We start from the raw sequence: 27,195 nt of genomic DNA, 5'->3' as shown, positions 1-27,195 counted from the left end.
TTCAAACTTTGGGCTTCAAGAAAAGGATTTAAATAAACTTAAATCAGGGGGTGCTTGGGTGGCTTAGTCAGTTAAGCACCTGACTCTTGTTTCAGGTCAGGTCATGATCTCAGGGTTGTGGGATCGATCTCTGTGTAGGGCTCCACGTTCAATGCAGAGTCTGCTTGTCTCACTCCCTCTGCTCCTCCCCCACCGCTCATGCGCTCTCTTTCTCAAATAAATAAAATCTTTAAAAAAATAAACTTAATTCAGTTTCTTTTTATTAGTATTTCTTATATAAGTGTGCTTATGGATATCATTTTCTGTTATAAATTGTCTGCATATAGAAAATTATTCCTGGCTTGCACGATACAATTTATTACATATTTTCCCAGTCTAAGATTGCATTTATCAAGTGTTAATATTTCTGAAATCTGGCTGCAGCATAAAATCAATGTATATATTCAGTGTTGGAGTTTCTGGACCTAAAATTAAATCAATAAGCTATCTTATGACCTGAGAATGTGGAAATGGGATAAACTATTATTCCATGATGATTCCAGTGGTTCAGTTACATGGACAGATTTGAGGACAATCTACTATACTGTCAAAAACTGCACATAATTTGGACAACCAGATAAACAAAAAATGTATATATCATTCAAACTGACCCCAATCAAGGGTCCCCCTAAAGCTTGCTTTTCTGCATGGACCACTAGCAGGCGAGGAAACAAGTAGGCAGCTCTTACCTTCTCTCATTGAGCAGCAAAAAGCAGTGCATGAGACACAGGAGGAAGCTGACGTTGGAGTTATAAGTAGCAAAGATAATGTCCCAGTGTTCCTGTAGGAAGCCTAAGATGCTGAGAAGACTGAGGCACTCGGAGAGGGATTGCTGGGGCTTGGACAGGCAGTAAAGAATGACTTTATTTAAACTGCTGTATAAAGCACTGATGCCAGCATCCTTTTGAGAAGAGGCATTCTCGATGACCTGTGCCGTAAAATAAATACACACACACACACAGACACACACACACACGTGCTTGTGAACACTTTGCACGTTTTAGCTACTGACCAAGTTAACTGTGAAAATGACACAATCTTAGATTCTGTTCTGTATTTCAAAAAGCGATGTGATCTAAAATTCAAATAGGGCTACTTTCCTTTACCTTTGAGCTTCTATTTAAGTGAATGATCACTAAAGTTAATTCAAACAACTGGATTTATCAAACACTTGGGTTGAAATGAAATTTTTAAAAAATTAAAATTAAAAATTAAAAAAAGAAAAAAGGAAATTAAAAAAAAAAGAAAGAAATTAGAAGTTTACCACCATCCTATTATAAAAATAGACAGGAACCAGAAATTTCTGAAATGCCAGCACCATGGTTGATACTTGATACTCTCTATATAAGAACATACTATTAATAGTGTCTAATTTTTAATATATTATTAACTATTAATAATAGTTATGTGTAGAGTGTTTACAATATTCCAGTTATCCTATTAAGCATTTTTGCATTGATTTACATGAATTGCCTCATTTAAGCATCATAACATCATAAGTGAGCATCATGATGTAAGATTATTCCATTTTAGGGATAAGAAGGTTGAGGGTCAGAGAGGTTAAGTGGTCAGGAAGAGTCAAACCCACACCAGACTCTGGAGTCATGCTCTTACCCACCATACCATCTAAAGTAGAAGGGAGGCCAACAAATTTTAGTGGATGAGAAACTTAGGAGGGGAGGCAGAAGGTCCTGATTTGAAGCCTTAACATTGATGGGTCCAACCATCCATTTGGCTTCATTGCTTCGTCTTAACTAATAGATTAAAAAAAATTTCCTGGAGGTCTAATGCACAGCATAGTGATTATAGGCAATAATACTGTCTTACAAACTTTAAAAGTGCTAAGAGACTAGATCTTCATTTTCCCACCACAAAAAAAAATGATAATTACGTGACTTGATAGAGGTGTTAGGTAACACCATGATGGTTATTCTGTTGCAATACATAAATGTATCAAGTCAACGTGGCATACCTTAAACTCATACAATGTTATATGTCAATTATATCTCAAAAAAATAAATTTAAAAAATGTTTAAAGAATCCATAGCCAAAAATTATGTGCAAAATGTTTCAGTCTATTAGATCATCTGTTAGTTATAGATTGCTCTCTTAGAATTACATAGGTATGTGTTTATACCTATGAATTTAAGTTTTATTTAAATCTGCTGGAAATTGGGATTCATGTTTTTAATCATCATCCTGTCCTACTCCTCAGATGGGTCACATCTGTCAACCTGAAGTTAAGATTTGTGAGAGTCCAAGGCAGCAAGGAGGAGAGAAGGATGGCGGATATGTGCAGAGTGGAGTCTGACCTGGCGCCCCCATGAAAGCACATCAGCCCCAGGGGGCACCCACTCTTTGATGTTAGCTCTGAGTGTTTGCTTTGACCACTGGGGAGCTTCTATGGACTGAATGTTTACATCCCCCCAAAACTATGTTAAAACCCTAGCTTCTCACTTGGAGTCGGGGTCTCTGGGAGGTAAGTAGGTCTTGAGGATGGAGCCCTCATGGTGGGATGAATGGCCTTATGAGAAGAGACAAGAAAGAGCTTGCTTCCCCTCTCCCTCCATCACGCTAAGATTCAGTGAGGAGATGGCCATCTGCAAACCAGGACGGGACCCTCCCCAGACACCAGATCTCTGGGCACCTTGATCTTGGACTTCCCAGCCTCTAGAACTGTGAGAAAGAATGTCTGTTGTTTAGTCCATGGTTGACAGTCCGTGGTGTTGTCATCATGGCCTGAGCTAAGATGGGAGCTCAGTGGCTACTCTCATTTCTCAACACAACTTCCCAAGAATCTGATTTTAATCCCTTCAGAGCTGACAAGGATATTTCTCCCATCTTGGGGTTATTCTTGAGGAAGCATCTGAATATGTTCTTTTCAGGCTTGCCCGAAACTGTGCGACAGCCAGACTGACTAGCATCCTAGGAACTATGCCAAGGCCCAGTCCTGGGGTCTGCAGCTGACTCCACAGACAGAAGTATTCGGGGACACTGATGTCACCCTCTCTATGAGGTGTGAAGAGGAAGGAGAGTGGCTCCCCTGGGTTCTGCTGCAGAAAGCATGCCGAGAACCACTGGCAGGAGTTTCTGGAGACAGATTTCAGCTTTCCAGCAATAATTGGCGCCCCCACTGGCTGGGACCGCCTCACGCCAGCGTGAGCTCCTCAGACAGAAAGGGTTCAAGGAAAGAGTGAATGGCCACTTGTCAGGAAAAGTTTCTAGAATGGAAGATGAGGACAAGGTAGAGTTCCCAACCAGAATTCTGAGATGGTGTGATTCTGTGTGTGTACACATGTACAATAAAATATGTGTGCACATGTATACACACACACATTTATATCTAAAGGTGTATCTATAGACATGCATTTGCTTGTGTGGGTGTGTATGTAGATCAATCCGGGGAGAGAAGGAGAGCACATGCAGGAATAATAGGGTTAGGAAAAAATACTCATGACAATTTCAGGAAGGCCCAAATATGACCCTTGGAGGTGCATATTAAGAATGAAATGAAATAGGCCATTTGGAGATAAGGAGCTTTTTGGCCCTTTGTCGATGAGCAATAATAATAACTAAGACTAAACCAACAATCACAATAAAAATCCAAAGTAGGGATGTGGAGTCTAGGAGGGGACAGAGCTCAGCTGCCAGCACAGGGGCCTGCCGCTCCCACTCACTGTGATGGATCTCAAATGGTCTGAGGTAAGAGCCCTACAGGGCACTCAACATCCACCAGGTACTACCTGGGCCAGAAAGCTCCTCCTCCTTCCTCCAAACCCTCTCAGAATGTATTTCCAGGAAGGACAGCAGCTCCAACTGGGCCAACTAGTCAGCAGCTAACAGTGTGTCATACAGACACTTGGTGGGTCAGCAGAAGATCCCCCCCAACCATGGCCAGCCCAGGGTTCTTACCACCACGATGCGGTCTGTGATGAAGAGAAGAACATGTCTGGGGTCTGCTGAGAACATCCCACTGTACAGTTTCTCCACCAGCTTCTGGGTGAAGTGGGAGATGTTTGCAAGTGAAGGAGTAGCAGCAGCTTCTGTATTTGGCTGAGGCTCTTTACTGCCTGGGGCAGGGGCAGTGAGGACACAGACCACGTCTGAGAAATCATCAGAGTCCAAAGAGCCTTCTCTCCACAACAGTCTCCAAGCCCCTCATGTAACCAACCACAGCTTACTCACCTCTGTATACCCCGATGTAACCTTCTATATACCCTGTTGCTGGAAAATGGGGTCTTATACAAAGTAGGTGCCCAATGAATACACTTTTTTCTCAAAGTGAATTAATCTTGAACAATCTAGTCAGTGACATAAACCAAGTGGGGAGAAGGCAAACCAGGGGCAGCATTTCTTCTAGTAGGCATTTGGAAGGAGGGTGGAGGAAAATTTAAGGCATAAGGTAAATGGGAAGGCTGTCATGGTGACCCAAGGCTCCGTTGCTACAGGGAGCAGAGGATAAAGCAGGCACGGTGCTCAGATAGAGATGTGATGATCTCAGCTATCCTTATAATAACCCTCTGAGTTAGCCACAGTTGCCATCCCACTCACAGCTTCAGGCACCTGCCCCGAGTCACACCGCTGTCTAGTGACATAGCCAAGAGTGGAACTGGGACTCCCAGCTTATGCTTTTCACCGCGCTACCTTACCACCCCACAGAAGCTCCCCGAGAAAGACCAAAAGTCAGGGTTGCCACATTGTGGGACAAGGAAGAGTCAGAAGATGAGCCATGTCACTAAGGATTCCGTGGCTCAGAAACCACAGAACAAGACGCTGAGCAGAAGAATGTTAAATTCCAATTGCCAACTTGACTTCCCTCAATGGAAAAGGTGAATCCTACTGAAGCCAGAGGAGAATAGATTTGAGCTCAGAGGCTGTCTGTCTCTGAGTGGCCCAGAGATGGCAGGGGTGTCCTGGAGAGGGGCACACATGCCTCCCCTGGGGCCTCTAGGCAGGGCCAGTGAGCTCTCATTGTGGATTTGTGGAAGGACCGACGTGCAGGTGGACGGTGGCTTCCCATGGCTCCCAAGGGGCCCTGCAGCACTGTAAGCCAGGGGCTGGCTTTCCTGCTCAGCTGTCAGAAGCTCTATGTCACTAGGAGGAGAAAGTCACCGCCCACTCACCTCTGAGCATGGGCACGTTGCCTCCACTCAGTGTGTGAAATATTTCCATGGTGGAAAGCAGGACCTCAGACTGGAAGTCTCGCTTCTGTTGGCTGGTGGCGTTGTCCGGACAAGCCTGGAAGCACACTGGGGACTAAGAGAGTGGCCACACAGCCATCACGTCCACTTCGTGCCCGCCGAGTTTTCTTGCATGGCCCGTAGGCTACTATGCAGCTCCCAGGAATGTGGGCTGCCCCTTCTCCAGGGCATTGCCCTCTGCTGACGAGGTTCCCTCACCCGAGAGGTGACGCCCACTTCCTGAGTGGAGGAGGCAAGTTGTGGAGGACCCACAGGCAACAACTACTGGGCAGGTACCTCAAGGTGGGGCAACTCGGGGATGCAGATAGCACACCAAGTGTTCTCCTTGGGACCAGGCTATGGTGGAGACCATTTCTTAGCTTGCTTTCCCCCTGTCCCCCTCTGCCGCCCTTCCCTGCTTCTCCTGAGAGCACAGTCCCCAAATCACTTCCGCAAAATCCCTGCCTCAGGCTCTGCTTCTAGGGACCTGGCTAAGCCCTGCCCTCACCCATCTGTCCACATGCTGCTTGGTGAGCTCCCTGCCATGCCAGGGTCTGTGGTTCCCACTGCATCACTGCAGTCCCAGCAGATGTTCTCAACCCCCAGTGGGCCGGCATCTGCAGGCCTAGGCAAGCTCTCCAAAAAGATCATCTCTGGGTCTTCCTGGGCATCCCCTGCCCTTGTGGTGCCCATGTCCTCCTAGGCCTGTTCCCACAGCACACAGCCCTAAAACACCCTTTCCAACTCACCTCCAGGAGCACTTCCAGTGGCAGCCACTGCTTGGGGTTGGAGGCCACCAGCAAGAACTCCCTCAAGAGTAGCTGCATGAACTCCCTCAGCTGCCTCCGGGTGGGATGTGACATGGCAGGAGCCTGCAGACCCTCTGCAATGCCATCGCCTTCGGCTTCAGTCCCCGGGCTGCTGGCGTTCTGGGCAGGCTGAGTCATGGGTTCCTCAGAGACAAGAGAGCCCCAGCATGAGTGGCCCGCCCTGCCTCAGAGCACTCTCACATCCACCTCTGGGGTGTACACGGGTGGGGTCCTTATCAAACCCACTAACATGTAAGGAAATGAAGGCTCTGAGGAGAAGGGTGACTTGCCCAGAGTCCCACTGCTCATCAGAGGGCCTGCTGTGGTCTCTGAACATGAGGTAGGTGGGAGCCATGGAAAGAAGCTGAGCATGGAGCAAGAGACGCCTGCAGTGGTGGGCACTGAAGCCCAGACTGGGTCCTGGGCAAGCCACTTCCTCCTTGGAGCCAGAGCTCACGGTCAGTCAAATGACGACCATGAAAAGACCTCACAAAGACACGTGAGGCCGCAGTGAGAAAACAGTGCATGTAGCAGTGCTATGTTCAGGACAGGCTGTTCCCACCTCTTGGTGGAGCCCTCACCTTTACTGCCTGCCAGCCCTGCTGATGTTGACAGACTGGACCATCTGGGGAGACAAACAGAACTTCCTCAAGTCCTGGCATCCAAGTCCCCGAAATGCTTTGGCCTTCACTTTCTCATTTTTATGTTTATAAAAATCTGAGATTGATGAGGCAGGGGCTGTCAGCCCAGATCCCTCCAGGAGGACATGGGGATGCTGGGAGACCAAATGACACACCCAAGGACACACGGCCAGGACTCCTGGCCCATGAACTTTTCATGCACATTCATCTGTCGGCACCTCCCTTTGCTCATTCATAAAATTAATGCAGCCATTCTTAATTAAGCCGTAAAATGAATTTAATGGCACCTAGGGAGGTGGTGGCTGCATTAATTAGCTCCAAGCGGCCTTGACTGGAAAGATGCCATATATATTTACAGCAAATCGAAGCCTTTTGGCCACCAGCCTTCTGCATGAAGAGGGCCTGTCATGTTTTCTGTGCAACAAAGGCCTTTTGAAGCTGATGTGGAGCTGGGACACAGCTAGGAGGTGTGGGGATAAGTACTTTGAAACTGGAGCCAGGAGTCCCAAGACAGGGTCTGGCTTATCTGCGGTCACTGGGGAGGTGACTTTGGGCCAGGCCTCCCTCCAGACAGGAACTGTTGAGTGTGAGGAGGAAGAGCCCTGGGTCAGAGTGTGGGCTGCGGACAGGCAGCCGGCTGGAACCCCGGCTCAGCAGATGGTGAGCCTGGCCTGCAGGTGTAGAAGCTAAGGTGGGGACCTGGACTAAGGATGTCAGGCCACAGACTTCAGGATCCTGGCCCCCTCCAGAAGCCCTACTTTGGGGGATGGTGAGGGGCAGCCTGAAGGATTGTCTTTCCTCCCTAACTGGCCCGGGGGTGCCTGGACTCTCTCCCATCCACCACCCCTCCAGGGCTGCCCACAGTGACTGCCTTTGCTCTTTGCCACATCTTTTTTTTTTTAATGCCTACTTTTCCAGTATGTTCCTTTAACTCATATTAACCCACCAAACCATTTTATCTTTTTGCAAATCTTCTAGTCATTATATTTAGTTTTTTCATTAAAACTACTCGAATTTTATTTGGCCATTTAATTTCATTTTAAACTGACTGATGGAAATGATGCAGGCCTTGAGGCGAGAGAGTGAGGTTTCAATCTTGGCTCTGTCACTCACGAATCATGTAAACTCTGGCCTATTTCATTCTCTTGAACATTTTGTGAGATGGGTCTTACAGTCCCCACTAAATGCAGCAGAAACTGCTCCGCCCCACTTGGCCCCTCTGGATCTCACTTTCCCCCTTGCAGAATCCCCCTGCCTAGCGTGCTACTAGGGTTAGATAAAGCTCCAGGCTCAGGACTGCTGAGGTGGTCAGGAGATGGCAGCTATCACCATGAACACACACCTAAAAAAGAGTAGCTGAACGAACACATTGGTCCTATTCATTTGGTTGTCTGGCAAAGAATTATGGAGCAAAAACTGCATGCCCACACTGTGCTCGCCACGGCTTCTAAACCTTCCACCTAGCTAAAGGAACATGTTAGAAGGCACGCGGTGCTAGGTGGAAGGTTTCTAACATGTTCCTTTAGCTATAGTTATAGACTTGCAGACATGTGTCGCTGGTTCACCCTCCCTGTTGTGGTCTCAACTTCCTACTACACGATGGTAGGGGTGATGAGGGGAGGCCTGCCCTTCCTCTCCTGCACCAGCCCTTCCCACCATCCTCACCTGCTCTTCTCAGCTGCCACACGATCCCAGCCCACCCAGCCCCCTTGGCTGCTGGGTCTTACCGTGGCTCACACTCACACCACGTCCTCAGAACCCAGTTGGCCCTTTGCCCTCCCAACCTCGGTTTGTCTGGCTCTAAGCTGAGCCTCAGCAAACCCTCTGACAGCAAGGAGTCCTGGGGCATGACCTGCAGACAGGATGAGAGTCGTGAGACCTGAAGATAGGACGCTTCCTGTTCCCTGTCTCCTGTCTGGTGCGTATGGGCCACTGGCTTCCTGTGGTGGAATTTGTTGGTTCACGCTAGCAGTGTGAGTATTCCATATAGAGCTGGACTTGGTCTGCCATCAAATTTCTCATTACTAAGATTCCTGATAACTCAAAAAATTACTGAATCTCAGAGCTGAAAGTGACCTCAAGCTGCATCTCAGCCAAGTAAAGGAAAGTTACCCAAATTGTTTACTTCATGTTTCAGCCAAGTTGCCTTAAAATGCATTTTAGTTTAGGGTAGGGACAGAGAGGAATTTCTCCCTTTGCCCTTGAAGCATGATGATGTTCACCCTTGCTCTCACTGGGCAGAACAGTGACATGTCCTACCTTGCGGGTTCCCAGAGGGAAGGTGACTGCAGCCAATGTCTGGAGGAACTCCGGGGACCGCCAGGCAGGATCCTGGGGGTAGGTGCTGTGCACAAGGCCAAGGAACTGCAGCACGCTGGCAGGGAAAGTCCGTTCCCAGGCGTCATCTCCAGAGCCTCCTGAGGGCTGAAGGCACACTTCATAATAACGTGCATGGGAACATGACTGGGGGCTGAAGAGGAGCTAGGGGGCTTTCTGAGATGGTCAGCAAGACACCTAATTGCAGACACGTAAGTCTATGGATTAGCCCAGGATACGGGCCATCCGTTGGGGAAGGGTTTAATGTGTGCAGGCATTGTTGCAAGGGTTTCACGCGCATTCCTCTTCTCCCCTCACAACTCTCTACATTTACTCCTGTCTTACAGGGGGGAAGACAGAGGCACAGAGAGGTTAAGTAGCTTGCCAAAGGTTACCCAACAGATAAGGGACAAAGCTAAGAACTGAACCCAGGCAATTGGGCTATTCTATGTGTGTGTGTGTGTGTGTGTGTGTGTGTGTGTGTGTGTGTGTGTGTGATTATGCTAAGAAACTACAGATCACACTTTTTGCTCTTTTTAAAGACAAGAATGTATTAATTTTTTTATTATATATTCTTTTAGCATGTAATTAGGTAATCATATGCTTGTTTTTTTAGCCACTTACCTATGACAAACTGCATCAATAGATTTTTTACATTTTTGCAAGAGCTCACAAAGTTACTCTGTTCCTATTCCTCCAGTGCACTTCCTTATTCTGTTTCTAAATATTTTATGTATGATTTTGAATGCATATTTATAAATGATAGTGGGCCACAGTTTTCTTTTTATTATATGTTTGTCAGGTTTTGATATAATTATTATGCTAGCTTTACTGAAAAAAACCTGTTCTCTTTTCTTTTTTTCAAGAACATGTTAAATCCATAATTCTTGCATTATTTAAGTTGTTCCTATGAAACTCTTGGGCCCCAATTTTTTTCATTATCGCCTTGTTTAGGCTCTTAAATGTCTCTTTGATCTTCTTTAAGTAATAGATATTTTATTCAGTTTGCACAAAAGTCCTCTTTTTTTTTTAAAGATTTTATTTATTTATTTATTTGACAGAAATAGAGACAGCCAGCGAGAGAGGGAACACAAGCAGGGGGAGTGGGAGAGGAAGAAGCAGGCTCATAGCGGAGGAGCCTGATGTGGGGCTCGATCCCATAACGCCAGGATCACGCCCTGAGCCGAAGGCAGACGCTTAACCGCTGTGCCACCCAGGCGCCCCACAAAAGGCCTCTTTTAATTCATTTAATTTTCTGTATGATTATTTCTTCCTTCTTATTCTGTATTTGTAGGCTCATGCTCTCTTTACCCCACCTTCTCCCACTTTACCCCACACTCTCCCACTACCTAAGAAGCCGAGGACTTGTGGATTGATTTAAAGAACTTTAGATATATTATCCGGTTTTTATTTCTGTCTAGTTCTAAGATTTTGACATTTGGCCTCTTCAATTTTTTTTTTGTTTTCTAGAATTAATGTGATTGCAGTTTTAAAGACCTCTTGATTCATATTATTTTAACGTGGTTAAACTCTCTGTTTTTTATTGTTGCTATCCATTTTATTTTATTTTGTCCTAGTCAGAGCACGTGAATTGTATACTTTCCTTCTTTGGAAAACTTACTCATGGTTCCATTACATGGAATTAATTGTTCAATTAATTTTGGGGTTGTGTGCCTGAAAAAAATGCAGATTTTCTGTTTGCAGCATAAAGAATTTGTTACCTTTTTAACCAGTTAATGTTATTTTTTTAAAAGCAAACAAAACGAATAACATGAAAGCAGATAAAATAAAGAATATGTATAGTATGCTGAAAGGAGTAAAAAAAAAAAAAAAAGGCCAAGCATTTGCATTCTAATGTCGAACATAAAACACTTATCTGGTATATCAGAGATGTGACTTTTAAACTGAGTCAAAAGCCAAGACCCGACAGCTGGGGCTGTGAGGACTGGGCTGGGCACTCCTATGCAAGATGGCGGGATGTACCTGAGGTGGGGGAAAGTGTATGTTTAATGTCGGATGCAACCTTCTGAGAAGGGTGTCCAAAAGAAAATACATGAAGGACACTTTGACCCACTATCCTACATCCCAGAATTCACCCTAAGGAGAATATAAACTACAGAGAAAGGATATCTGCTCAAAAAAGTTCATTACAGACTTTTTATAACAATGAACATTCTGAAAAACAACATAAATTTCCATGTATAAAAACAGATAATTCCCAACAACATGTTGAGAAAAAAAGGCAAGAGTGGTTTATGTGGCCTAACCCTCTATGGGGATGTGTTATAATCTTCGGCGTCTGGGAGAACATTCCACTAAAGTTCACAGTGGTTATCTCTGCATGGGTGTGTTTCAGGTGATTTTTACTTTCTATCTTTCTCTTTTGTTAAAATTGTAAAGGTAAGCATGCATCATTTTACAGAAGTAATAGGATTTCCCCACACAGAATCAAGCCTCCAGTCACCCTTGGGTTCTACAGAATGAAGTCAGAAGTTTCTAGCCTTTCATGCAAGTTCTTGTTTATCTGGCTCACAATTACCCCCATTCACAGGCCACATGGCCTTTACTCCCTCACACTTGCCTTCATGTCTAAAATAACCTCTCCACCTACCTCTGTTGGACTCTGAAGGCCTGAGTTAATGGCTCTCCGTGTCACGTATGTAGTTGGTGGGCATGTGTCTTCTCTCACAGGCTTCTACCTCACAGCTCACTCACGTGTGAGGCCCACCTGTCCTGGTGGAGGTGAGCTCCTTGAGGGAGAGACCCCTTTCCACCCCCTACCAGCCCCTGAAGCTGCTGACCTAGAGCAGTTGCTCAGGAATGTTCCCCTGACGGAAGGCATTAAATCTCCCAGTGAAAAGACTCAAATATGTAAACAAATGGAAAATAGATGTCTTCTGGCAAGAGTGTGTAAACTCCACTGGGGACATTTAGGCTGTGTTTTCCACTGACCACCCAAGTTATCACAAGGAACCCACCTTGCCTCTTCTCTCAAGAGTTCTGAATAACACTTGCTAATTATCAGCAAGGGAAGCTGCTGGAAAAAGTCAAACTTGTCTTCCCATCAGAACCCCCATCATGAGATGAGGGGAATAGCTCTCACCTGGTTCATGGTGGNCATCAGAACCCGCATCATGAGATGAGGGGAATAGCTCTCACCTGGTTCATGGTGGCTTTCAGCATTTCCAGAAGCAGCAGGGCACCTTCAGTGCACAGCCCAGCCCGGAGGACCTCTTCGTTGTGGTGCTTCTGCAGGAGCCACTGGAGCATGGCGTCCAGGCTACCCTGAAAGAGGGGGCAAGGGCTGTAGAGAGACATGGAGGCACACCAAGGGGACCGGCTGTCCAGCCAATATATCGTGTTTCCCAGGGGGCCTGAGTGGGAAAGGACAGACAGCACAGTAGCAGCCTAGGTGGCTGGCCCATGTGGAGAACTTCAGCCCACTCAGGGGTGCACAAGGGAAATGCACACCCCCAAGAAGGTGCTGCAGACCCACCAGCAATTTGCATCAAGTTTAGCTCTTTCGTTTGGTGTGAGATCACAATCAACTTTAATGAATTTTTGTAAATGAGATTACAGAGGACATATGAGGAATTCAAAGGCTTTGGGGAAAGTGCTGAGTGTAGCAGAGGGAACATAGGGGTTGACCAGCAGGGTGATCTGACTTTGCCTCTTTAAAAGCTGGGCTTATGCAAGCTATTAGCCTCTTGGCAACTCAGTTTCCTTCTCTGTAAAATGAAAATTACATTCTCTACCCCACAGGATGGTTATAAATATCAAGCAAAATAAAATATGTAAAACATCTATCATGGGTCCTGACATTCAGCAGATGTTTGTTCCCTACGATACATTCTTGGAGAAATAGAAATACAGGGTTTTGGTGAACCTAGCACAGTATATTAAGAACTTTATTTTGAAGTGTGATCCCTAATATTATTAGCATATGTCAAGAGTCAGAGAGGTCAAATATAAGGATGTGCATGAGAGGTAGATTTTCTAGACTTCTATTTATAGAGCCATGCCCCTCCCCCAAATTCAACTCAGTGCAATTTAACTCAACTCAGTTGAGACTGAAAAACAATTTCTGAATCTGCTATTTTCCAGGCACCCAGGAAGGAAAGAAGTAGGGTATGTTCTTGAGGGGCTCAGTGGCTAAGGAGAGAGGAAATCACGTAACTGTGTCAGTGCCGGTTAAGGGGAAGGTGTGCACACGGGAGGGAATGAGTCCCCCTGTCTAGGGGTCTAAGCCGGAGCTGGAATCTGAGCTGAGGACTGAGGGATAACCCCTCGCCAGGCAGGAGACATAGGAGTAAGAGCTCATTAAAGGCACAGGGGAGGCAAGCACAAAGCAGCTGGTCTTACTGGAGAGGTGACTCAGGAGGTTCACAGAACAAAGGGCGGGCAAGCGAAGAAGCTGGGTTGGAGAGACAAGGCGGGCACCCAATCACAAACGGTCCCACAGGGGAGCTCATGAAGTCTTGGATGTGGTGCAAATAAATGAGTGGGTGCATGGTGAGAAGCTATATATAGTGAGTGCATTCTCCTCTTTGGAGAAATTTGGCTAAAGAAGGACACGAGGATGATAAATAAGACAGCAGTTGGTCAAGAGTGTGAGTCAAGGGGGCAGCTTCTGGTTTTAGGTGGGACGCAGTTCGCAATACTTATGGTCTATGAAGAAAAAGTCCATAGAAAGGAGGTGCTAAAAATACAGGAGAAAGAAGGGTCAACCACTGGTGAGGTCACTCAGGAAAGCAGCGGAAGGAATCCAGATCAGCCTGGAAGAGCTACCCTTTGCCGGTGACAATAGAGAGAGGGTGATGAAGAGGGTCATGGCATAAATAGGTGGTGGAAAGCGGGGTGCCAAGGCAATGCCCCCCTCTGGGGTTCTCCACTCCCACTGTGAGGTAAGTCATCTGAGCAAAGGCAGCTTTGGGGCAGAAGATGGTTTACGCTAAAATGTAGGGGAATCGAGAGGCATGGCTTAGGTAAAGAGACAGGCTTTTTCAGAAGGCATAAGCTGAGGCTCTAATTCTGTGGGGGCAACAATTAACCTCCCCATGCCACCCCCATCATCATGTGACTTCTCTAGCCATGCCCAGAAGGAGAAAGGCTTAAAACACAGACCTGCCGGCAGGGAGGATGGGAGGCAGAGGCCCAGGAGCTCAGGGGATCTGAAAAGCTGCCCAAAGGGGAAGGAAGTAGGTCAAACACATGAGTTAGAAGAAGTGGATGGAGGTAGGGGTGGAGAATCTTAGGGAGCCACCTTGGTCACATGGGATCAGAAAACCAGGTGTGTCACTCCAACCCAGGGACACTCCAGGAACTTACTTTGGGCCCATCTGTCAACTCTGTAAGTGGCGTCTGCAGGAAGAAGCTGGACACGATGAGGTAGACTTCCGGAATGTGCACATGGTGGCCCAGAAATTCCTTCAAGACTCGGAACCCAGGAAGTAGGCAGGGGCTCTGGTCAGACGTGGGGGGCTGGCTCTTCAGGTTATCTGTTGGTCAGGTGGAAGGGGAACAAAATCCAATCGATAACAGTCGAAAATGCTTCTGGTCAAGGTGGGGATTGGGCCCATGAAGGAATTCCCTGCCACCTACCCATCCCATAGAAATGCCAGATAGAAATATATGTCATACATGCATGGACATAAGAAAGTATTCAACAAGAGTTCTTTTTCCTATTCCTGACATATTGATTCATTCCTTCATTCGTTTATTCAAAAACAGATCCTTATTTAGTGCCTACAACCTTAGCAGCACTAGGGCAACTTTATACTAAGCAACAGGGACGTAGCACTTCAACAAAATATACAGAAGCCCAGACCCTCGCCAAGTACTTGGAATTCAGTGGGAGGGATGGACATTAAGGAATTAAATACCCAAATAAATATATGCTTGTGAATTGTGACAAGCAGCATAAAGAAAAGTACTGGGGGCAAAAAGAGTAAAACAGAGGCGCCCTAATTCAGGTGGGACCCTCCTCTCCTGGAGGAAGTGGCATTTGAACTGAGACCTGACAGATGAACCCACACCAGCCAGGAGAGCCTTACTGGTATTGTGGGTTGGGGGAAACAACTCAGGAAGAGCAAAGGAGCTAAGAAGCTTTTGAGGACTGGAAGGAAGGCCCCAGCATTTGGAAAGCAGTAAGGACAAAAGAGGATCCTGACCAGGAAGTAAGAGGGGACTGGGGCCGACAGGGGTCAGGGGTCAAGGTGATCCTACTGCAAGAGCTGTGAAGCCCCCAGCAGGAAGGAGCCTGGCAGGTCCTCACCCGCAGCCCAGGATCAGATGGAACCCCACCCCCTAGAAAAGGCCACGCACTCACCTATCACAATGTCCACGCCCTCAGAGCTGCGCTCCACCCAGGATCCCACACACAGGCCATCTTTAAATCGCCCACGGAGAGAGGGGCTTGCCAAAAAGTGCAGCAGCAGTTTCAACCCCAGCACGGTGGTGCTGGAATGCACATGGCCCTGCACGAGGAGCAGGAACCAGTCAGGCCCCAGGCTCAGAAACATCTCTTCCTTTGTCCTGTGGGGTCAATAAATGCAATAAATTATCTCTCAGTCTGTGAGCAAAGAACACATCCAGAAAATACAAGTAATGTCCAGCCTCACTTGTCATCGAGGAGAGGCAAATTAAGGTTAATCTGGATATCACTTAGTGAAGTACATGTTATATTTTTAAAGAACAGTAAAATAAAATGCTGTCAAGTTTGCTGTTAAATGGCTGAATGTGTTTATTAATGGCTGAAGTGTAAGTTGGCTAAAGTTTTTCAAAGCAATTTGAAACTGTATCAACATGTACAAATGTGTAGGCCCCTCGATAGCCCTACCCCACTAGTATTCATACTTACAGGGTCTGACCAGCCACCCGTCTAATCATATCAATACAATCACATAGAACACATAATGGTTGGTAAACTCCGTTTTCAAATACACAGGTCAAAATTAATCTCCATGGAATAGGCCAATATTTATGCATCTTTATCCGTTTAGGCAAAATCATGTTTAACTGTCACTTTTAAAAATGAATTTTAAAAAGATGAGTTTGGAGAATACAAACTTGCTAGAAGGGACTGGAGGGCAGGGAGGTGGACAACCAAACCTTAGGAGTAATGGGTCAGCAAAGGACTCTGCCTCCTGGGAGCCAGAGAAGGGTCCATCTTTGCTGGGCCATGTTCGCAGTGCCAGCTGCCAGACTAGGGAGTGAGGCTGTGGCCACAGGACTAGGAGTCAAAGAACTGTCCTCTCTTCTCTCCCTGCCTCCTGTGACTAATGGATGACTTTGGAAGGGCTCTTGATGAGCTCTGGTCATTTTTCTTGATGTTGATATTGGTGGTGATGATGATGGTGTTGATGACGATGGTAGTGGTGATGACGATGGTAGTGCTGATGATGATGGTAGTGCTGATGATGATGGTGATAATGATAATGATGGTGATGATGATGGTGGTGGTGATGATGGTGATAATGATAATGATGGTGATGGTGATGGTGATGGTGATGGTGGTGGTGATGATGATGGTGATGGTGATGATGATGGTAGTGGTGATGACGATGGTAGTGGTGATGATGATGGTGTTAATGATGATGATGATGATGATGGCAGGGATGGTGAGATGATGATGATAGCAGTTAGCTTATGGGGTATCTATAGTATCCCACACTGTGCTTAGGGCTAGCCACATGTTAACTTCCATCTTTAGCAGGTACTAATTTTATCCTCAGATAGATGAGCAGAAGAGGGCACAGAAGGCTTAACTAACCTCCCCAAGGTCTCTGGAAGCAGAGCTGGGCTTTGAACCCAGAAGGTCTAGAGATCAGAGTTCCACTGCTTAAGCACTACACTATATTCTCACTCAAGAAGATGAAAAATGAAAGAGACTAGCTCATCTCCCAGGCATCTTCCAGTTCTACCATGCTTAGATTCTAGGAATGCAGACTTTTTAAGCACTACTTGTAAGGCTGTTTTACTGAAGGGTGACTCCTTACCCCATTCCTCTGTCCCCCAAATACACATACACATGAAAATGTCAACTCAGCGGGAGCAAGGATCTGGACTGACTTCTCAGCACTGCATTCTCAGAGTGAGGGATGGTGTCTGGCACACAGTAGGTGCTCAACAAATAGTTGTTGAATGACTGACTCCAGAGTTGGACATAAAGCAGGCAGTCAGAGGGAGAGGGTTAATGGAATTTTATGGTTACACATTGTTTTGAAAGTTAATTGAAGGCAGATACTTCTTTTTCCAACTTGGAAAAATAACTAAAAAACTGACAGTAAATAGCAGAAGAATTTGGCAAGCCTTTTCCTTGATAGATGTTATTTAGGCTAACCATTTCTCCACTCTATTGTCTGCCAAGTACAGGACATCAAAACCAGTAATTGTCACAACTGCCAAAACAATAACAATTACACTATAGCAATGGTGACAAAAGGAGCTTATTGTAATTATACCAAATCTGCTCTGAGTTACTCATGCCCATTGCACATTTGCATCAGAATATCTTAGGGCAAGGTCTGCTTTATTGGGTGGAGAGAATGTAATGTTCTTTCTGACTGGTGCAGGAAACACACTGCAGAAAACCGACTCAGAGATGCTAAACTTTTCATTAAGAAAAGGTTTTAATACCGCACCCTGTATGAGGCAACCTCATGCCAAATCGCTCTTCCTGGAGCTACTTACTCAGAGGACAGATGAAGTTGGGAAGAAGATATTACGCTGAACAGCATCTCCAGCAACTGGTTTCTGAGCCAGATTGTCTTTCCAGATGTTTGGCTTCCAGCTACAAAAAAAGGAAATTCAGATTTGAGAGAAAACGGATGTAAAGAGACATAATATTTGCTGCAGTAAGCAATCATATTCACCAAATGCTTCGTTCACTCAGGAATTTGGGCATGGATGGGACTCAAAATTTTGGCATTCAAGTCTAGACTTCTATGCATGCTTAAAAAGAATTTCAGAAAATGTTCCTAAAGTTCCCTTTAACTGGAGATGTTTCTGATGCTTCCCATCACTCCCCCCAAAAAATCCTAAAAATCGGGTCAAATTTATCTTCTAATAGAAGAGTGGTTTTTTTTCCATTATCATCATAAGTTGTAACATTTCTTGACCACCTACCACATGCTGGGCATTATGGGAGGCACTGGGAACAGCATAGTGTAGATTTTGGGTACTTGATCTCAATTCCTGTTCTCAGTGTGCTTCCAGGCTAGGCCTTCAGCATGCCGATGTCACACTAAACACAGAGCTTGAAATGCAGAGTTCAGAATGAAGTCCATGTAAGAAGGAGGGGGTGACTAAATAAGCTTATTTTGTCCCATTACCCATTCATTCATGCATTCCCTTGGTTAGCCAGTTACTTTACAACCAATTCAGAGCACACAAGCCATGCTGCAGAAATAGGACTGATGAGGCAGCTTGGAGAAGTTGGGTCAGATTTCTTTCTACTTGGATTCTAGCCCCAAAGGTCTTAATCTCTCTGAGCCTCCGTTTCCTCATCTACAAAATGGGAATAGTAATTGCTACTGTTCAGATTTGACCTAAGGATAATAGATTTTTTCTAGATTGAGTAACATTGTCCAATAGAATCTTTTGCAATGAAAAGAAGGTTTCATATCTCCCTTGTCCGATGCAGTAACCACTAGCCTCCTGTGATTAGCAAGTACTTGGAACGTCCCTGGTGTGACTGAAGAATTAAACTTTTAATTGTATTTAACTTCTATCAATTAAAATTTAAATTTAAGTGGCCATATGTGGCTAGAGCCTCCCGTCTTGGACAGCACAGATCTGGAGGGCCCAGGACAAAGTGGTCAGTGGTTGTTCCCTTCACACCTGCCCTAGCAGAAGGAACATGACACAGCTCTTGTTCCGCACCTGGCTGGGAGGAGAGAAACTCAAAGAAACAAACCACAAACCTGCACATTAGAGTAAGCCCAAGGGTTTAGAAGCAGGTGAGTTAACTGGCTTGGTGGGACCAGGAGGCATTTCTGTCCCCATTGGGTGAAGTAGGGAGGGGGGTGGGACAGGAGAGGCATTTCTGCCAAGGCAACAGCACCTGCAAAGCATGGCTGGAGGGCGTTATCACACACTAGGATGTGCGGGTGCTTCAGAGTGCTGAAGTTGGGGCTCAACAGGGGAGCAAGGATAGGACAGTTTCAACCAAGAAGTAGGCAGGAACTGGATCATGAAGGATTCCCCCTGTTGGCCTATAGGGAACTGAGTTTTGTTCTGGAGGTCTTAGAAGCCATCCAAGTTGTGAAGGAAGAATACGCAATTTGATTTGATTGCAACCCGGCTCATAAAAACAATGACCTCACAAGCCCGTACTTGGGAGCAACTGCTCAGTTGTGGGTACTGTCCCCTTCCTTTGCCTCAGCCCTTCCCTCTACAAAATGGCCCCGCAACAGGTGGCTCTCAGGGGTGCCATCAGGCTCATCCTGCTGCCTCAGACTGGCGTCTGAGAAAGGTCTTCTCACCAGGCACTGAGGAGTCCGGGCCCGCATCCACGCAGATCTGCCTCTCGTTCACAGAAGAAGGCTGGAGGGTGTATACAACAAACAGCCCGATTCTTAATGCAGAGAGAGAAGGATACATTCAAAGGTGAGCTCAACCCATGTTTACTCAACACACATAAAGGTTTTGTACACAGATCCACCCAAATCAGCTTCCAGGGAGGGTTTGAGGTGAATCATGTTATTCTGTGATCAATGCAGTGTTTCCAGAGACTTCTAGAATCTGTCGGGATTCATCAGAGCAGTTAGCTTTGGCTCTGCCAGGTCAACAGAATAGGTAGTGATGAGGATGGAAAAGGCTAAATACCATGCCAGCTGGGACTGTCCTTTGGGAAGTCTGCAAAAAGCAGACCTGTTGGGTCAATGGTTGATGAGGATGACTGTGCTCATGGAAATTCTTGAATTCTCAGGGTAGTAAGTGTGTCTGAGCACCAGGGAACAGTAAGCACATAACCCTGCTGGGGGTCTAGCAGACTAGACCCTCTTCTCAACTCTCAGCCCTGAACGGAACCTCTAGAAGGTTCCAAGGAAATGGAATCTGCCACTGCATTGAAAGGTAATGTTGGCTGGAGAGAACTAGGGCCTATATTCCCTTGTGAAATAGTCCCAAGGCTCTGCCCATCTCCCTAGGAAGCCTGGCACAGTACCTGAGCAAGTCCTGGATACTGAAGTGGCCCCTCAGCTGACAGCCCAGGATGGCAATGATGGTGGGGATCTTGGAGAAGGTGAGGCCCGGCTCATTGAAGAGGAAGACGAGCTTGGGTATAAGCTGTGTCTGGTGAGCAACTTCAGCATTCCGGGGTCCTTCCCTGTGAGCCCAGGAGAGAGGCAGTAAAAGCTTTTACTGGAATGAACCAAATTTGCTGTGTTTCTGCTAAAAAGGTTTCCCAGGCTGGGCTTGCTCCATGGCCCTCTGACTCCAATGCTCTCTTGGCAACTCATCAAAATGCTGTCAGACACCCATTGAATATGTGTCTGCCAAGTGCCAGAGCTGTTCAGGGATGAGCCTCCCGTGCCCTTCCACCCCCGGAAACTGCCTTCAAAGACAACCCCCAGTTATTGACTTTTAAATTCTAAGCCTCAGGGAAAACTAATGCTGGTCTCAGAAAACTCAGAACAAAGAGAGCAGACTCGCGTGTGACCGCGGAGCACTTCCCCACAGCCAGGAGCACGGGGCCCCTGGCAAGTCTGTCTGGGTGTGTGCTCTTCCTGCCTGCCCCAAACCACAAAGTGGATGAACACGCCACTGAGAGTCAAAGGGGAAAAAGACGGAATTCAAGCATCCGCATCCTCCTTCTTAGGATAATCACAAATTCAATTTCCAGTAAATTCTACTCCCCCAAAGAAAACATCTCCCAGGATAAATGTCCATCTTTTAGAAACAAGTGCAGAAAGAAAGTGGGAAGGAAAAAAGGAAGATGAAGGAGGGTGAATTTGAGTGGATGGCTCCTTCTTGAGCTGTCTTTTCAGTACTAATACGATAAATTCTTCCAAGCTGCACATCCCTGATACACACAGAGGCAGCCCTGGTCTGTGTGTGGTTTGTATTCAACAGCCTAACAGGCAAGATGTGCGCTCACCCACTTAAAAGCTCCTACTGTGTTTTGTGCTGTCTTATCACAGCACTACGCAGCCCGTTTTTCTGTGTTCCTTCTCCACGGGACTGTCCCGTTCTTGAACTTTCCGCACTAAGAACTCGGTATGAAATTGAATGGGTTTGTAATAGATATTCAGTGAGTGGCTGAGTGAAGAGTTGTTCACAAATATAGTCAAGACATCAAAAGTACTAATGATAAGCCGAAACAGCCCTCCATGAGGAGGCAGGGGACGTGGGTGTGACCAGCCTGAGGTGAGGAAGGAGATGGGTTGTTATGGCGGCTTCCCTGCCTCTCTTCTCCCTTATTCTGATCCCAGTCCCTGATTTTTTTGGGGGGTCTACCATTTTCTAACTCCCCTCCAGCCATTCCAGAGGTGAAGTCATGCTCCAGCCTGGCCCCATAACCCAAGATGGCCCAGTGAGACCCCATCCTATTACTGAGACTAATGAGTAAAAAAGAAGCCTTCTGTGCTGCCTGTGCTGACAGAAGATATGCTCTGAGGAGCTGTCCGGCGGCCATCTTCATGTCTGCCCACATGAAGCCAGCATGGAGGAAAGCATGGACAAGATGGGTGACAGGTGTCAGATGAGGTAGTGTGAGCGCCACCAGCCACGTGTAAAGATCTGCCCCATTCCAATGTATGAGCCAATAAAGTCCTTTCTCAACCTTCCTTTTGCCCTCCCTCCTCCCTTCCTTCCTTCCGTCCTTCCTTCCTTCCTTAAGTTGGTTTGAGTTGTATTTCTACCACTTGCAACCAAAAGAGCCCCGAACAATTTAAAAAGTGACTTGGAGAAGTCACTTCGAGGGAAAGTGGGTTGGGAGGCAAACAGGACACAGAGAAGGGTTTTCATTTGCTGAGCCCCTGAGACGGTGCTAGTTGCAGAGCTGTAAAGTCCCCTCCTGGGGCCCAAATCCACCAGGAGAGAGACTTGCCTCACATATGTGAGCCACTGGGAAGGACGCTGCCACAGACTGAATGTTTGTGTCCCCCAAAATCCATACATTGAAACCTAACCCTCAATGCAACAGTATTTGCAGGTGCAGTCTTTGGGAGGTAAACAGGTCATGAGAGTGGAGCCCTCGTGGTGGGATTAGTGCCGTTATACTAGAGATGCCAGAGAGCCCCCTCCCCCCTCCCACCAGGTGACATCATAGTGAGAAGACTGCTCTTAACCAGGAAGCGGGACCCTCACCAGACACAGAATCTGCCAGGGCTTTGATGTTAGACTTCCAGCCCCTGGAACTATGAGAAAGACACTTCTGTTGTTTATACACCACCCCGACTATCATAGTTTGTTACAACATTCCACATGGACTAAGACACACATGCTGCCACCTGGGAACTCAGGGCTCTGGAAATGGGAGAAGGCTGTGGCTGCGGAGCCCCTGCCTATCCTGCCCCCTCAGTTCCCCTTCTTGGCATGAAGCCATTAGTTCTAGCCCCCACCCTGCCAAAACCCGGCCTACCTTGGTGATCGAAGGATTTCCGCAAGGTGGGAAAAGAGGGAGAGCTCCAGGTTGTCCACAGTATTCATCCAGAGCTGGAGACAACAAACACACAGTGAAACCAGGACATGTGTAAAGAAGAGATTCCAAGCAATGTGAGCAGGTCCAGGGCTGGACATGGTCTCCTTAGGCTTGAAATCACAAACAACATTTAGCAGCTCAGGAACCGGACCAGCTCTCCTGACACCTAGAACTTAGAGGGTGCCTTTCCCAGCGGAAAGCTCAGACACCATTTCTCTCTTGCCCATCTCTGTGGCTGCCCAGTGCTTCAATGGGAGTCTAGATTGGAAGCAAGGACACCCGTCTTCCCTCAGCCCTGCAGTCCCTGTAGCCCCACACCAGATGCAGCTCATCCTCACTGGAGCCTGGAAAGCAAGCACCAGTCATCCAAGCTTAGACATGAGGAAATGGAGGTTGAGACAGACCAGTTGAGGGGCAAGTCCCACTCACCACCAGTGAGTGGTAGGACTGGAATTAGAAGCTGAGTCTTGCCTGTCTGGTTTGATGCTACCGCAATGACACACCCAACTTGCGCTCGCATCACTTTCTTCAGTTCCCTCCTCCATGAAACCTGCAGCACAGCCCCCTCCCCTCCTGCATAGACCCCTCCCCTCCCGCACAGCCACACTGCGAGCTGCACACTGAAGGGAATGCACTTGGATTCCAAGAGTGAACTTTATCATTCACATCAAACAAAACGCAGCTGCTAACCGTCCTGCTGGGGCCAAGTGCATGGTGTGCCTTCAGGTCTCCTGCCTGTTTCCCTTTAGAGAGCTCTACTATTCCTTACTTCCAAATACTGACATTTCCTAGAGCCCAGAATGGAGAAGGTTCTGACGTGGCATTGTAAGAGTGCATTCATGGAGCAGTTTAAAGACCCCACACTTATAAATGAGACCATTTTCTAGGGGCAAGAAGTGCCCAGCAAAGTCCTAAAACGGTATCATTATCTGCATGTAGTAGCTAAGAAGAGTGAGGCTCAGAGAGACTACGAAACTTGCCTGGAGCCCCACGGTTTCTAATCGGCAGAGCACGATTTCAAAGCTCGGTCTGTCTGACCACAGAGCCCATCCTCTTGTCTGCTCACTGTGCTCCCTGCAAGCATCTCCTGCAGACAATGACCCATAGGGTCAATAATCGACCTCACTTGAATCAAGCAGGGGACCATGGCTCCATCCTCTTATTTAAGAATGAAAGCAAAAGAGCCGCAAAGAACCCAAGTTTCTGAGGAGGCCCGTGAAGGCAGAGACCACCCCCTAATCCCCAGAGCCTACCACCACACATGCCACATAGAGGGCACTTAATAAGGACACATTATATTTTTTAAAAGAGTGAACACAAAGTAAATGAAGGTAAAATAAGTGGATTGCTTTTAAGCCAGAACACACGACCAGATTTCCAGCTCCTGCTTGCACAGCCACTGCCTGGCACACACAGAAGAGGGCAGCTGCCGTTTGGGAGAGCTGGTGTGGGCTGATGTGGCCCCAGGAGGGGTGGGGGTAGGCAGGCATGGCACCCCAACATGCAAGGCTGTAGAAGTCCAAGAGCCTGCACACTTGGAACGTTCACTCATGAAGGCAGTCATCAAGCAAAAGCTTTGTCCGACTCAATGCTGGGAGAGCTGAGATAGTAAGATTGGACCGACCGCCCTTGTGTGCCCCTGAGCCCTACCTTTCCTGCAGAAGCATATTCCTATTTCCTCTCCAGAGCACTAGAACAATAAGAAGCTGCCTCATCACACTGGAGGTTGCCTTGCTCTTTAGAACTTACATAATCCCAAGTATCTGAATTTTGGGGAACATGAATAATTGAATCTTTTATTGTTTTTTTTTTGCCTATTTTTAGGGTTTTTATTTTTATTTTTTAATAATTTTTATTTTGTTATATTAGTCACCATACAGTACATCCCCAGTTTTTGATGCAATCTTTTGGTTATTATCCTGTGTCACATAACCTCTGTACTGAGAACGGCATTAAGATGTCTGGATTGGATTTCATTAAATATCAAATGGATAGTACCTCAGATTTTGTCCTCTCCCCACCCCGGGATCACCTCACTCTCAGAATGGGCTGGCTTTTCCCTTCTTCAAGGAACCCAAAGCCTCAACCTCCTTCCCCTCCCCTGCTTCTCAACTTCCTGTCTCTCCCTGCTTCTCAACTTCCTGTCTCTCCCCTGCTTCTCAACTTCCTGTCTCTCCCTGCTTCTCAACTTCCTCTCTCTCCCTGCTTCTCAACTTCCTGTCTCTCCCTGCTTCTCAACTTCCTGTCTCTCTCCTCCCTCTCAACTATCTGTCCCAATCATCATGCATGGAACCCACCCTATCTCTTGTAACCCCTCTTTTATCTCTAAACTTTCCCTCTCCTTCAAGGATTTGTCCCATCAGTACTGATTCTGCTATAGGTATTTTTAACCCTCCTTTTCTGCTGCTGCCTCCTCCTCAGCCTACAGCCAGACTCAAGTCCCTTAAGTCTTGAAAATTCTTCCCTTCTATTTTCTTCTCTTTTTTTCTTCTTCAAAAGCCCACTGACTGTCTCAACTGCATCCTCCTCCCTTTACCTCACTTCTGACCCCATTATTTGCCTTTTTCTAGGCCTGTCAGTGACCTTCGGTTGACCTCCAAGTGTCTTACAAATTTTACACAATCCTACAAATTACAAAATCTACAACTTACACATCCTTGCCCTTCCTTTCCTTGATAGAGGCAGACATTTGGAAAAGTTCTCTTCTTTTTGAAATTTTCACCTCCTAATGTTTAAATTTTATTTCATGTCATTTTGTTTTACTTTTTTTTTTTAAGCTTCTGGTTTTTGTGGGTTGTTTGTTTTCTTAACTCCAGCTTTAAAAGCACCAGCTTACCTAAACGTTTACTCAGGGAGGGGTGGGGTGGTGCCCATGGTCATTCCAGGAACAGGCAGCGGGAGGGTGGCGGGTTCCTCCACGGATTAGTAATTTCTGGGCCAGGCTGCTGGCGGGGATGCTTTGGAGCCAAGCTGCCTGAACTCAGCCACATCATTTTGGAAGGTCAGGTGCAGCCAAGGCATGCTGTCTTGTTTATCAGTGTAGTGAGGTCATTTATGCATATCTCCTTTCCTCTTGTACACAGGGAGCTGATATTCCACACCTGGCTGGCTTCCTGCATAACCCTCTCATCCATCTTCAGACCCAGATCCAGGGCCTGGTTCAATTAGCTAATATTTTATTTAGGATTTTTGTAGCTATATTTATGAATAAGATTGGCCTGTACTTTTTCATTTCCCATATGTCCTTTCTTGGTTCTGCAATCAAGATCGGCTCATAAAATAAGCTGGGAGCACTCTCTTCCCAGTTTCCTGGAAGAGTTGATAAGGCTGGAATGGCCCATTTCCTGACTGGCAGAACTTGCCTACAGACACGCTGGGCCTGGACTTGCCTTATGGATGTTGTTTGTTTTTAAGATTTTAAACCCGTGATTCTGTTATTTGATGGTTAGGGGACCATCTGTGTTTTTATTTCTTTTTGAGTGAATTTTGGAGATTGTTCGAATGAGCTAAGTGTTCACATTTACTGGCACCAATTTGTTGATCCTATTTTCTTGTTGCCGATCTAATTGCTCATTCCTCTGTGGTTACTCACCCCTTTCCTTCCTAATATTATTTAGTGGTGCCTCCTGTTTGTTTTTTACCCCCTTAGCCAATCTCAACAGGTCTGTTTGTGTTACAAGAACTAGTTATTGGCCTTGTTGATCCTGTCTATGTTTCTTTCCTACTTAATAATGTTCTCATCTCTTTTTTCTTTCCTTCTTTCTCTGAATTTTGTTTTTGTTTGTTTGTTTGTTTGGGGTTTTTGTGTTTCCATTTTTGTTTGCTCATTCTAACTTACTGATCTAAAGGTTCCGTTCATTAATTTTAAATGTTCTTTTTTCTAATATACCTTACACCGGTGAGTATAAATTTTCCTCTAAATCTAGCTCTCAGCAGCACCCCTCCCCCCAGTATTTTGTTATACACAGTGTTATATAGTGTGTTCCTTTCATTAAGTTCTAAATCACTTCTAATTTGAATGATGAACTTCATTAATCCTCTTTATCCCACTGTCTTTGCCAAAATTAGATTTCAAAATCTTCCACCTGGATTTCTGTAACAATCCCACAACCCACTGTCCCTTGTCTTGAGCTCCTGCCACCAGAGTAATGGGCCTAAAATAAAATTCTAACGTCATTCTTTAGTTAACATCCTTAGGTATCAACAGTTAGGAAAACTTTAGCAATAATCTAAAAATTATTTATGAAGCCTTTATCCTAATAATTTCACTTTGATCATTTATTAAAAGGAAATAGTTTTCAAAGCAGGGGAAATGTATGCACAAAATTGCCATCTATAATAACATTTATTCAAAACAACAATCTAGGGGGAAAATCTAAGACTTTGACAATAGGGGAATGGTAAAGAAACCAGGAACTCACTGTAAGACAGATATTGTTCTGATTCAGAACAAATCTTGTAAAAGTCCATAATAAGTGTTTTAAAATGTGAAGTTCAGTGGTCTGCCAATTTTATGGATTCTCTCAAAGAACCAGCTTCTAGTCCTGTTGATTTGCTCTACTGTA

General features: G+C 46.1%; 1 protein-coding gene across 1 annotated transcript in view; it reads right to left on the bottom strand.

The window, feature by feature from the left end:
• The window catches only part of WDFY4 (WDFY family member 4), a 290,100-nt gene that overhangs the window by 143,471 nt on the left and 119,434 nt on the right, over positions 1-27,195 (bottom strand). The window contains exons 26-37 of the mRNA XM_034663601.1: positions 22,571-22,644; positions 20,153-20,314; positions 19,470-19,561; positions 17,677-17,776; positions 15,314-15,519; positions 14,314-14,483; positions 12,145-12,270; positions 8,929-9,093; positions 5,969-6,172; positions 5,163-5,277; positions 3,952-4,109; positions 729-967 (exon numbers count right to left, since the gene is read on the bottom strand). Of these exons, the coding sequence (XP_034519492.1) occupies positions 729-967; positions 3,952-4,109; positions 5,163-5,277; positions 5,969-6,172; positions 8,929-9,093; positions 12,145-12,270; positions 14,314-14,483; positions 15,314-15,519; positions 17,677-17,776; positions 19,470-19,561; positions 20,153-20,314; positions 22,571-22,644 (1,811 nt within the window). The remainder of the gene's footprint in view (positions 1-728; positions 968-3,951; positions 4,110-5,162; positions 5,278-5,968; positions 6,173-8,928; positions 9,094-12,144; positions 12,271-14,313; positions 14,484-15,313; positions 15,520-17,676; positions 17,777-19,469; positions 19,562-20,152; positions 20,315-22,570; positions 22,645-27,195) is intronic.

The sequence above is a fragment of the Ailuropoda melanoleuca genome, chromosome 6, assembly GCF_002007445.2.
Source record: "Ailuropoda melanoleuca isolate Jingjing chromosome 6, ASM200744v2, whole genome shotgun sequence".
Taxonomy (NCBI): Eukaryota; Metazoa; Chordata; class Mammalia; order Carnivora; family Ursidae; genus Ailuropoda; species Ailuropoda melanoleuca.
This window is presented reverse-complemented; position numbering and strand designations above follow the sequence as displayed.